The sequence below is a fragment of the Eschrichtius robustus genome, chromosome 2 (assembly GCF_028021215.1).
Source record: "Eschrichtius robustus isolate mEscRob2 chromosome 2, mEscRob2.pri, whole genome shotgun sequence".
Classification (NCBI taxonomy): Eukaryota; Metazoa; Chordata; class Mammalia; order Artiodactyla; family Eschrichtiidae; genus Eschrichtius; species Eschrichtius robustus.
The window spans coordinates 167,614,816-167,627,734 of NC_090825.1; the positions used below are offsets into that span (position 1 = coordinate 167,614,816).

At 47.5% G+C, this 12,919-nt stretch overlaps 1 protein-coding gene across 1 annotated transcript in view; it reads left to right on the top strand.

Moving 5' to 3' along the window:
- CPAMD8 (C3 and PZP like alpha-2-macroglobulin domain containing 8) overlaps positions 1 to 12,919 on the top strand; it is a 98,739-nt gene that overhangs the window by 28,922 nt on the left and 56,898 nt on the right. The window contains exons 14-19 of the mRNA XM_068534965.1: positions 4,804 to 4,987; positions 6,288 to 6,460; positions 7,064 to 7,213; positions 7,586 to 7,747; positions 9,254 to 9,396; positions 12,816 to 12,878. Of these exons, the coding sequence (XP_068391066.1) occupies positions 4,804 to 4,987; positions 6,288 to 6,460; positions 7,064 to 7,213; positions 7,586 to 7,747; positions 9,254 to 9,396; positions 12,816 to 12,878 (875 nt within the window). The remainder of the gene's footprint in view (positions 1 to 4,803; positions 4,988 to 6,287; positions 6,461 to 7,063; positions 7,214 to 7,585; positions 7,748 to 9,253; positions 9,397 to 12,815; positions 12,879 to 12,919) is intronic.

Genomic DNA, 12,919 nt, shown 5'->3' on the forward strand with positions numbered 1-12,919 from the left:
CTCAGAGTTTCTTCTTGGAGGGACACCTCTGTCCTGCCTCAGTCAGGTCAGCAGGCACCAGCTCTCCCCGTCCCAGACTGTCATCGAGGGGCCCTGAGTGTGACCTCAGGGCATTGAGGCAAGAGTGGCCATGCTTGGTGCAGTCCCAGCTCTGTGTTGGGGCCCTTTCTTCTTCCTCCAGCACCAAGGGATGTGCAGGGAGGAGCTGCTCTGTAGATGGGGCTGTCACCCCAATATTTTAGGGTTGCTCTGATGCCATGGGGTTAGTTCATGAGAAGAAGAAAAAGATTTGCACTCTTTCCTTCTTTTTTTTCTCAACATCTCAAACAGAAAGAGACTTTTGTTTGGGTGTTGTTATAAGGAGGATATTTACAAATTTAGAGAGAAATAAAAAAAAGTATAATAAATAACCATATGCTTTTCACCTAGATTTATGAATTAATATTTTGCCTCCATCCATCTACCCACCCACCCACTCACCCACCTACCCATCCATCTACCCATCCACCCATCCATCCTCCCATCCACCCATCCATCCACTCATCTATTTATCTCTCCATCCCCCCATCCCCCCACCCATCTACCCATCCCCCCACCCATCCACCCATCCATCCATCCTCCCATCTACCCACCCATCCATCCACCTACCACCCATCAACCCATCCATCCATCCTCAGCCCGTCCATCCACCCACCCACCCATCCATCCATCCACCCATCCATCCATCCATCCACCCATCCATCCATCCATCTATCCTCCATCCACCCATCCATCCACTCATCCACTCACATATCCACCCATTCATCCATCCTCCCATCTACCCACCCATGCACCCATCATCCACCTACCACCCATTCCCCCACCCATCCATCCATCCATCCATCCATCCACTCACCTATTTATCCATCTATTTCTTTCCACCTTTTTTGACTGCAATATTTGAAAGTAAATTACAGATATGATGCTTCACTCTTAAATACTTGAGCATAATATGTCTTAAAAATAGGGACATTCTTCAACATGACCGCAAGGTCATTGTTATATCTAAGAAAATTATATTAACTCAATCATATTGTTTAATTCACAGGCAATATTCAGATTCTCAAAGGTGTCCTCGAGATATAGTTTATATATAGTGTGTGTACACACCCATGCATGCCTGCACATGTGCACACATGTGTGGGTGTGCATGTGTATGCATGTCTTGCAGATGCATGCTTGTGCATGTGCACGTGTGTGTGTGCTCACCTGTGTGTGTGTGCATGCATTTTACTCAGGATCAATTTAAAAGTTGCATTTGGCTCTTCTGTGTCCGTAATCGTTCTTTTTAAAATTTATTTATTTATTTATTTGGCTGTGTTGGGTCTTCGTTTCTGTGCGAGGGCTTTCTCTAATTGTGGCAAGCGGGGGCCACTCTTCATCGAGGTGCGCGGGCCTCTCACCATCGCGGCCTCTCTTGTTGCGGAGCACAGGCTCCAGACACGCAGGCTCAGTAGTTGTGGCTCACGGGCCTAGTTGCTCCGCGGCATGTGGGATCTTCCCAGACCAGGGCTCGAACCCTGGCAGGCAGATTCTCAACCATTGCGCCACCAAGGAAGCTCTCCATAATCGTTCTTGATCTAGAACAGTCTCCTTGCCTTTTCATTGCCATAACTTTTGTAAAGAATTCAAGCCTGTGATCTTGTAGATTATCCCACATTATGAGTGAGATTCAGGTTAAAACATGGTTCTGGCAAAACTACTATGTACGTACTGCTTTTGTTGAGTCCCATCAGGAGGCACAGATTTGGGCAGTGCCACCCTTGCTGAAGCTGATCTTATCTTTGGTTTGGGTCTGGTTCCTACCAGCTCTTTCCCTCTGCAGGTGAGGCTAATAAATAATCTGGGTGACACTCTGAGGTCTCTGCCACAGTGTCGTGAGCCCCAGCAACCTTTCACCTAATGCCTTTGGCATCTTTGATGATTCTTGCTGTAATCAGTTATCACATTGGCTTTATGATGGATATTCTGATTTCTGCACTTTTTATGATTCTGACATTCCTTCTGAATTTATTAGCTGGTAAAAAAAGAACTTGCCCCACTATTATTTTTGCTGTATTATTGTTGTTTTCAGTGTGCCTATGGACTTGTGAACTTCTAAAAAATTATTCAGTGTGTTATAATCTGTTACCACCATGCTTCCTTTTTTCATTTTAGATTTTGGAATAACTTTAGACTTACAGAAGAGTTGTTCGTAGAGTGCAGAGAGTTCCTGCATATCCTTCATCCACCTTTCTTTCCCTAATGTTTTAAATTGTTTGTCTTTTTGTTTTTGTGAGAGTACTTTATATATTTTGGACATTAGACCCTTATCAGATATATGACTTGGAAGTATTTTCTCCCATTCTGTGGGTTGTCTTTTCACTTTCCTGATAGTGTCATTTGATGCAACAAAGGTTTTTAATTTTGGTGAAATACAATTTATCTAATATTTTTCTTTTGTTGTTTGTGCTTTTGGTGCCATATCTCAAAGAAACCATTGCCAAATCCAAGGTCATGAAGGTTTACCCCTATGTTTTCTCCTAACAGTTTATGGTTTTAGCACTTACATTTAAGTCTTTGAACCATTTTGAGTTAACTTTTGTATATGGTGTGAGGTAGGGTCCAACTTCATTCTTTTGAATGTGGAGATCCAGTTGTTCCAGAATCATCTGTTGGGGAAAGACTGTTCTTTCCCCATCAAAAGGTCTTGGCACCCTTGATGAGAATCAATTTGCCACAGATGTTTATTTCTGGACTCTCAGTTCTATCCTATTGATCTATATGTCTGTCCTTATACCAATACCACACTGTCTTGATACTGTAGCTTTGTAGTAAGTTTTGAAATTGGCAAGTGTGAGTCCTACAACTTTGTTCTTTTTCAAGATTGTTTTGGTTATCCTGGATCCTTTGCATTTCCATGTGAATTTTAGGATCAGCTTTTGCACTTGGACAAAAAAGGCCACTGGCACTTTGTTAGGCTTCCCCCTAATGTTACCATCTTATGAAACCATGACACATTTGTCAAAACTAAGAAATCAGCACTGAACATGACTATTAACTAAACCCCGGACTTTATTTGGATTTCCCTAGTTTTTCCAGGCACCTGCTTTTTTTGGTCCAGGATCCCATGCAGGATCTCACACTGCATTTCGTGTCCTCCAGTCTGATGGTTTCTTGGTCTTTCCTTGTCTTTCATGACCTTGACACTCTTGAAGAGTTCATTCTTCTTTCTGCTACTGCAGTTTCCCAGATTTGGCTATGGGAGTGAGTACCTTTGGGTCAGCTCCTTAAACAGGTGGGTTCTTGTCTTCAGTGGGAAGTAGAATGACATTTATTAACCACCCACAGTGAACAGGTGTGGTGTTGAGAATGATACATTCATCATTTCATTGGATCCTCAGGACCTTCTGTCCAGGAGATATAACCTTATTTTACAAATGGGGAAACTGAGGATCAGAGAGGTGGAATGACTTGCCCAAGGACCCACAGTGAGAATGATACTCACCACTCACCACCTCAGGTTACCCTCCTCTGGGCATTCAGAGTGGCCCAGATGTTTGGGGAGAGTCATGGATTGTAAAACATGGGGCAGGGGAGGGAACCTCTGGGGCAAAAGTCCAGAGGATGACTTCTCATGCAGCCTGTAACCTCAGTGTTGGATATGGTCACACTCCAAGCTCTTGAGGAGGTCACAGGACCTGGGAGACCTCAGCTGTAACACAGGGAATGAGGGCAGCTTGGAGGTTAAGCATGGGGCTCTGGCTTCAGCCCTTTGGGGTTTGAATCCTGTCCCCACCACTCACTGATGTTGGGAAGGGACCAAACCCCCTCTGGAAACTTGGGGATTGTGATAGAACCCAACTCATCAAGTGTATATCCAATGAGAAGTTCCAGCCCATTGCCAGCACTGGTGCCTGTGAAGTTAGGGAATAGTCCCCAAGACCATCCCCCCCACCAATTGCAGAATTTGGGGGGTCACCAAACCACTTTCAGTTTCTTTAATCTCTAGAGGGAGTCACAGAATCACTGAAAGCTCTTAGAATCACAGTTACAGTTTAATACAGTGAAAGATACAGATTAAAATCAGGCAAGGCAAGAGGATCATAAGGCAGGGGCCAGGTGAGTTCTGAATGTGAACTGCCAGTTGTCCTCCCGCCACAGAGTCAAGGACAGTGTTGCTTTGCCGCCGACAATGTGTGACTACATGCATGGTGTACTGCCAACCAGGGATGTTCACCTGAGCCTCAGTGTCCAGGGTTTTTATTGGAGGTTAGTCACATAGACATGGCTGACCACCTGCCTGGCCGACCCTAGTCTCAGCCCCTCCAGAGGTCAAACTGATGTAGTGTGGCCCAATGTCCCTACCATAAATTATATTGTTAGTATCTGGTGTGGCCCCAGACCCCAGGTAAACAAAGACTCATCAGGCAGGACATTTCAGGGCCTTAGAGATCACCTCCCAGGAGCAGGGGACAAAGGCCAGACCTCTCTTAGGCTAGGTTCAGATCCTTACTACACTGCACTCACTGAGAGTTTCCATACCCTTATCACATTTCATCCACAGCACAGCCCCATTTACAGAGCATCAGCTGAGGTTGCCATGGGGATGTGGCCACAGCCAGGACCAGATGCTGAGCACTCAGCTCTGAAGCCAGTGCTCCTCCCTCAGCTTTCTTGGCCTCCCTGTGGCCCCACAGTGGCCGTCTCCCTAGGGTAGGCTGTGGCATTGGTGCTGGGCTGTGGGTGCCAGGCATGGCTCCCCATGCTACATGTCTCCCACAGGTTGGGGAGGATGCCCATTTCCCAGTGAAGTCCACGTGTCCCTGCAATTTCACTCTGTACTATGAGGTGGCTGCGAGGGGCAACATTGTGCTCTCGGGCCAGCAGCCTGCCCACATCACCCAGCAGAGAAGCAAGCGGGCAACCCCGGAGAAACCCATCCGCTTAATGCACCTTTCCGAGACAGGTGAGCTAGGCCACAGGCTGGAGGTTCCTGTATTCCTTCTGAACCATTGAGACTGGGGTGGGTGCCCCAGCAAGGAGGAGTAGGCAGGGTGCAGCCAGGAGGGGGGCCTGCCTCAGGGTGGAGGGCACATGTCCCAGGCAAGACCGGGTTGGGGCCAGGAGAGTGGGCAGTGACCAGCTGTTGGAGGCAGCTCCTCTTGAGGCTGCCATGAGCTGGGCCCCTGCTGTGCCAGGTTGCCATCTGCCAGGCCCCCTCTGCCTTTGCCCAGACTGATTCCCCATTTAGGGGTCCTTCTTTTCCCTCTCCTTGACTCCACGTGTTCCTCACAAGACCCACCTCCTCCCCTGGATCTTCCCAGCCCCCTCCTCTTCACAGCCCTTCTGCCTAAAGCAGGATCCCCTAACTAAGGACTATGGACACTTGCAGGATATTATTTGTGGTGGAGCCTGTGCTGTGCACTGTAGGGTGCTGAGCAACATACCTGGTCTCCCCCCACTAGATGCCAGTGGCAACCCCCCTACACACAGTATGATGACCTAAAATGTCTCCAGATATCACCAATGTCTCTAGGGGGCAAAGTGACTCCTGGGTGTGAATCACTGAGATAGATAGATAGATAGATAGGGAGACAGACTCATAGATAGAATTATCAATAGATAAATTGATGGATGGATAGAGTCATGGATAGGTGGGTGGGTAAATAGATAGCTTTATAGATAGAATCATCAATAGATAAATTGATAGATGCATGGTTAGATAGAGTCATAGATGGATGGATGGGTGGATAATTGGATGGATGGATAGTTAGATGGATGATGGATAGGAAGGCAGGCAGACAGGCAGACAGGGCGTCAGACAGGGTCTCTCTCATCCAAGTCACTTTCTCATCCTCCACACTACTGATGTTTGGGGCCGGATTATTCTCTGTGGGGCTGTCCTGTGCATTGTAGGGTGTTGGATGGCATCCCTAGCCTCCACCCACTAGATGCCAGTAACACCCCCAAGTTGTGACAACCAAAATTACCAAATGTCCCCTGGGAAGTAGCATTGCCATGGTTGAGAACCACTGGCCTGAATGGTGCTTTGGACATTGTGCACCCACATCCTCTTGGGTTTATCTTCCCTTCTGTGTGAAATAACAGGGGATGTGAGTATTCATGGAGTAGTTGCCCTGGGCCAGCCCTGGGCTGGCATCTCTTCGTGCTACACCCTATGTAACCCCCAGGACAACTGGGGCATCAGTGGTTCTACTGTGGGATGCTGAGTTTTCATGTCTCTCCCCACCTTTGACTTGTCTAAGAGCCCTCTCCAGCCCCAGCAGCAGAGGTCAATGTGTGCGTGACCTCTCTCCGGCTGACCGTGACCCCCAGCATGGTCCCCCTCGGCCGCCTGCTGGCCTTCTACGTCAGGGAGAATGGAGAAGGAGTGGCTGACAGCCTTCAGTTTGCTGTTGAGACCTTCTTTGAAAACCAGGTAGAGCATCGGGAACCAAACTGGGGGAGGGAGAGGAGATGGGCAAGAGTCATCAGGGCTGAGGGCTCCAGGGTGTCGAGGCTGGGGTGGACTTCGCAAAGCTGCCCGTCAGACCCCACATAGTATGACAGGCAGGACTTTTAAAGGTTGCCCTACCTTCAGGATCCTAAGTTGCGTCTTTACTGGAGATCCTCCAAAAGTCACCCAAGTGGGGATTGCCTTCATTACACACAGGAAAAGTGGACAGCAGTTCTCTCTCCCTGCTGGGCTCCAGACCTAAGGGACACCACTCATGTCCCCCCAGACGGGCTCAGCCCCCCACGTCCTCTCCCTGCACCCTCCAAAACTGGCTGCAACATGTCCTCTGTCACCGCCCATCTCCCCACCTCTCTTCTCCCCTCCCATCTTCTGCACAGAATGTACCAGTTGCACCAGCCTAGTTCCCGTCATTCAGCCTCCCATCCTTGTCCTCATCTGGGCAGCAAAGCCAGGGTCCCAGCTGAGCTGGCGAGGACCGACTCTTCTCGGAGGGCAGAGAGGGTGCGTGGGTGGGTCTGGAGAGTTTGGCCAAGCTCCCGATTTTTCTGCTGTGTTTGGGTCCAGGTTTCACTGACATATTCAGCAAATGAGACCCAACCCGGGGAAGTCATCGATCTGCGGGTCAGGGCTGCAAGGGGCAGCTGCGTGTGTGTTGCTGCGGTTGACAAGAGCATCTACTTGCTCAGGTCTGGGTTTCGGCTGACTCCCACCCAGGTGAGCGGGGGCCCTTGGGCGCTGGGCTCCAGCATCTTCACGGACGTTTCTTCCTTTCCAATAACTGAAAAGCCCCTTATAAACCCAGATTGTCTCTCTTCACTGGGTTCGTTCTCAGCAAACCCCATCCTTTTCGCTGTTTGGGTGCAGTTAAAAGATCTTGGAGTCAAATCCAGTGTGACATTGTCCGGGTCCCACCTCTTCAGCCCCATGCTGCCCATCTTAAAAATGGGTTAATGCCACCAACTCCTGTCTCCTAAGATTGGTTCCAAGTGATACATGTGAGAGGAGGTTGAGATGGGAGCATGCCAGGCCAGTTTGGGTTGAAAAGAAACCCTCAGTTGACCAGTTCCTGCTCCCCTTTGTTTGTAGGTTTTCCGGGAATTGGAAGATTATGATGTTTCCGATGCTTTTGGGGTGTCCAGGGAGGATGGACCCTTCTGGTGGGCTGGGCTGATGGCCCGACGACGCCGGCGCTCCTCCATCTTCTTGTGGCCCTGGGGCGTCACCAAGGACTCCGGGTTTGCCTTTGCCGTAAGGAGAGGTGGTCTTGGACCCCACCGCCCCCTCCTGAGCTCCTCTTCCTTTGAAACAAAGGGTCTCGGGGTACAGAGATGGGTTGGGGTGGAAGTTTCCAAACTTATAGCATTGCAGAATCTTTTTTGATTCTCCCCAGTGAAAGCTCATATGTGGACCCTCCCAATTTGCAAAACGGACGAGAACAGAATGAGTATCCATTGATAACTTGAACTTGTTCTGGAGCAATGACGATGAAAGTGCTTTGGTGGAAGGAAAACCTACACTGTGGGTGCAGGTGCCATGTTCTCAGGTGGTGGCCTCACCCTTGTTGACATTTATAGCTCAAATCTGTCCCCTTCATTCCTGGCTCCGGGGACCAGGGCGCTGCTGGAGACGCAATACACACAAATGTCATTCTAGCCCACTTTAGCATGCTGGCGGTCTCCACTCAAATGCATGAGGGCACTTTTCATCCCAGGTTTTAAATCATTTAAAAGGCATCCTTGGAAATCCTCTGGTGATCCAGTGGTTAGGACTCTGTGCTTTCAGTGCTGGGGCCTGGGTTCAATCCCTGGTCAGGGAACTAAGATCCTGCAAGCCATGCGGCATGGCCAAAAAAAAAATAAAATAAATAAAAGGCATCCTTTTCCTCCCATTTTTATTATGGAAAATTTTCAAACATACAGAAAAGTTGAACGAATTAGCGAACACCTGTAGATCCACCACTTGGATCCCACAGTTAACATTTTGCTGTATCAAATATATATACCAATATATATACATATATATTATTTTTTTATTAAAGAATATTTTTGATGTGGACCATTTTTTAAAAGTTTTTATTGAATTTGTTACAATTGCTTCTGTTTTATGTGTTTTGGTCGTGAGGCACGTGGGATCTTACCTCCCCGACCAGGGATCAAACCCTCACCCCCTACACTGGAAGGTGAAGTCTTAACCACTGGACCACCAGGGAAGTCCCTATATTATAACAGTAAGAACTGCAGCCCACAGTCATTGGCTCTTGGTCCGGATTAGGCACTGCACCAATTGATTTGTTTTAAATAGAGGTGAAATTCACATAGCAGAAAATTAACCCATTTTAAAGTGAACAATTCAGTGGCATTTAGTACATTCACAGTGCTGTGCAAACCAGCACCTCTGTCTATTTCCAGAACATTTCCATCACCCCAAAAGGAGACCTGTCCCCATTAGCAGTCACTCGACACCCACCCTCCCCCAGCACCTGGCAACCACTGATCTGCCTGTGGTTTTGGACATCTCATATAAATGGAATCATACAAGATGTGGCCTTTTGTGCCTAGACCACAAACGCGCTGGCCTCCCCTCTGCTCTGCCCTGGATGGTTACTGGGTCCCATGACCCCCTTAGTCCGTGTCACCAAGCCTGGAGAGAGGACTGACTCCCTCAGGGCTACGCAGCAGTGATGTTGGGGCAGTGACCTCTGGGACTACAATGTCCACTTCCCCACTGTGGGTCTGGGCGTTGTCTGTTGCCTAGGAAACAGGACTGGTGGTGATGACAGACCTGGTGAGCCTGAACCACCGGCAAGACGGCGGCCTGTACACTGATGAGGCTATCCCTGCCTTCCAGCCCCACACAGGGAGCCTGATGGCAGCAGTGTCCTCCAGACAACCCCCCAGGTAATTGCCACTGCCTCGAGCAGGGTTGTCTAAACTCATACTGTTGACATTTGGGGCTGGATCATTTTCTGCAGTGGGGCTGTCCCACGCATTGTAGGGTGTTGAGTGGCATCCCTGGTCTCCACAACCAGATGCCAGTAACCCCCCGCCCCTACCCCCAGTTGTGACAACCAAAAATGTCTTCAGACATTGCCCAATGTCTCCTTGGGGCCAGACTCACCAATGGCCTAGTGGGCTGGGGCACTGAGCACTTTGGCCCTGCTCCCCCTGGTCCTTGGACCCATCCAAGTGCACGGAATTGGGGGTTGGGGGTGCAGGAGAGAGAGGAAGGTGTAACAGGGGAGCAGATCTGCCTAGGGACAGACAAATTGGGGCAGGGTGGGAAACTGCGGCTTTATCCTCCCACTCCCAGACACTCTGCTTAGAAAATTCTTTCTATTACCCTTTCTCCTTCCTCCCACCATTTCCTCCTTCCTTCTCTTCCTCTCTCTTCCCCCTTACCCTCCAACTCTTTACCTTTTGGAGTTAGACACCAAGTAATTACTTTTCAGTCTTTCTTATTTTAAATCAAATGTTTAAGCCTCAGAGTGTTGCTTTGGCTGCACCCAAGTTGTGCTATGAAGTGTTTCCATTATTGCTGGCTTCCACATAGATTCTTACTAGCGGAAAAATTGATTTGCCCAGATGTGGCAAGTGACTTACCCAGATGTGTTTTCAATTTTCAAGTGATTTTTAAAATTATTATTATTTTATGTGTTTTATAAATTTGTGTCAGATGTGCATCATGGCCAGGGAACATGGTCTGTATGATATCCACTATGGTCAACAAACATAGTCTGTATGATACCCATCATCTGGTTTTTATTTTGGAGACTGGCTATATGGTATATGGTCTGTTTTTGTAAATGCTCATATCTACTTGAAAAGAATGTCCAAGCTCCTGTCATTGGGTATAGGATTCTCTTTGAGTACTTTTGGTCAAGTCTATGGTAGATGGTGCCCAAACCCTCCATATCCTTGCTCATTTTGTTTCTTTGTTTGTTTGCTAACTTATCAATTACTGAGAGAGAGGAGTTCACATCTCCCCCTTAGATTTGTGGCTTTGTCCCTGGTCTCATGGAAACCTTTGTTTCACAGGAGGTAGTGTTTCCTGTTCTCTCCTGTCTCTGCCTTTGTCCCCTCCCTTCTGCTCCCCCATCACCCACCTGTCTTCTTTCCCACCTTCTTCATTCTCTGCCTCTCCCACTAGCTCCTCAACTCCAGCCAGCTTGGGGAGGGTAGGGTGTTTTGAAGACCTTGCCTTTTCACTCTCTCTGAATTTAGGGGTGTGTAGGCTGGGAAAGGGGAGGCAGGCCTTGGATGTACCCTTTCCTGCCAACTCATTCAGTGAGAGGCACAGAACCAAGTGGGCCAGGGATGGGGTCAGTGTGGTCAGCAGTGCCCCAGCATCTGGGTCTCTTTGGAGACCTTGAGGGTGGCACCCATACTCCTTAGCCCTTGTTCTGAGCCAGAAGTGGCCCAGAGGATCTCCCACCCTGGCAGGCCTGTCCATGAAAGCCCTCTTCTTCTTTCAAGCCCTCTCTTCCCAGATTGGGAACCTTCCCAGTCCCCCCAGTCTCCTCTGCAGTGATCTCTGGATACCTGGATCCCCTAGGTTCTTCCTGCCCAAGTCACACATTTAACAGGCCCACAGGGGTCCTTGTTTCCAAACTCCACATCAGGGCATAGGCAGACCAGGCTCCCCCTATGGTACTTTGGACACACACGAAGGCATTTCTGAGATGTGGTTGAGTGAGGAGGTGGAGTATTGGCCCCTGAGCATCCTTCAGCCAGACACTACTCTGGAAGCCTGGAGCCTCCCATGTGCGTGCCTCCTGAGAGCTTGGCCTGAAGTGGATATGCAAGCAGCCTCGAAACCCAAAACCTCAAAGGGAATTGTAAATCCCAGTGCAGAAAGGCATAAGAAATGCCTTAAAAAGCAAGTGGTTTTGCCTTTTTGTAATTGGATAATGCATCCTTATTCTGAAGGATATTTTTCTTAACCATATGCATGTGGTTAAATCTTTTTTCAAAGAGTATGAAAGGGTATATAATGAAATGGAAGTCTCCCTCCCTCCTCCAGATCCTCCGTTCCCTTCTAAGAGGCAATAATGGTCAATAATTCCTTAGATATCCTTCTAGAAATTTTCTGTGTATACACAAGGATTTTTTTAAAAAAACGCAATGGGAGAATACTATAATACTGTTCTGTGCCTTCCTTTTAAATGTCAGTGATAAACCTTAGAGACCATTCCATACCAGTACATATATACTTACCTCACCCTTTTTCACTGACATGTAATATTCCACTGTGTGAATGTACTATCATTTGATTAACCAAACGCCCTATTGATGGAGATTTTGGCTGTTTGTTATTTCTCACAGTGCTGCAGTGAACCACACCATAGTCTGTCTTTGCACATGTGTCTGTGGTTAATTTCAGGGTCCATCCCTGGGAGAGGTAACCTCAGGTTGAAAGAGATGTGAGCATTTTTAATCTTGAGAAGTTTTGCCAGATGTCAAGTAGGGCTTATTAATATTATTTTTTTTAAGAATAGGACAGTCCCAGGACTTCCTTGGCAGTCCAGTGGTTAAGACTTTGCCTTCCAATGCAGGGGGTGCAGGTTCGATCTCTGGTTGGGGAGCTAAGATCCTACCTGCCTCGGGGCCCAAAAACCAAAACATAAAACAGAAGCAATATTGTAACAAATTCAATAAAGACTGTAAAAAAAAAAAAAAAAAAGAATAGGACAACCCCTGAGGAAGGTGGGCTGTGAGGCTTCTGAGGATAAACCAAGAATGAAAGCACATGAAAGAATGTAGGTATGTATAACTGAATCACTTTGCTGTACTTCAGAAACTAAACTAACACAACGTCGTAAATCAACTATACTTCAATTTAAAAAAACTTAAAAAAAAAAAAAAGAAAGCACAGAGGAAGGGGGAGAGGGGATAGGAGAGCTCTATGTAATGATGCAGAAAAACATGGCAAACCCAGGGAGGGAAATTAACAAAGGAGAGGACACGGGGTGGTCCCTGTGGCCCTTCTTACCTTCTAAATTCAGGATGCGAGGCACCACTATCATTTTAAGAAGCCTCTGTCAAGCCTTTGATGCCTCGCTTTTACTAGTCCTAATCAAGTAGAATGTTAACCCTGCCAGGTGAAAGAATTAACACATTATGTCCTATTAGAGTAGAATACTGACCTTTCCAGGTCAGAGAATTAAAACGTGTAGAATATTAAGCTGCTGGGTAAGAGAATTAACATGTTATAGGCTAATCAAGTAGAATGTTAACCTGCCAGGTAACAGAATTAAGTTATGTCCGTGAAACTTTAATCATTTCTCTCTCTCTTTTTTTTTTTTTTTTAATTTTCATAGAGCAGAGAAGAGGAAAAGGACCTACTTCCCTGAAACATGGATTTGGCACTGTCTCAACATCAGGTACAGTATGATTTCTTTCCTTTGCTGCCTTTGTGGGCTGA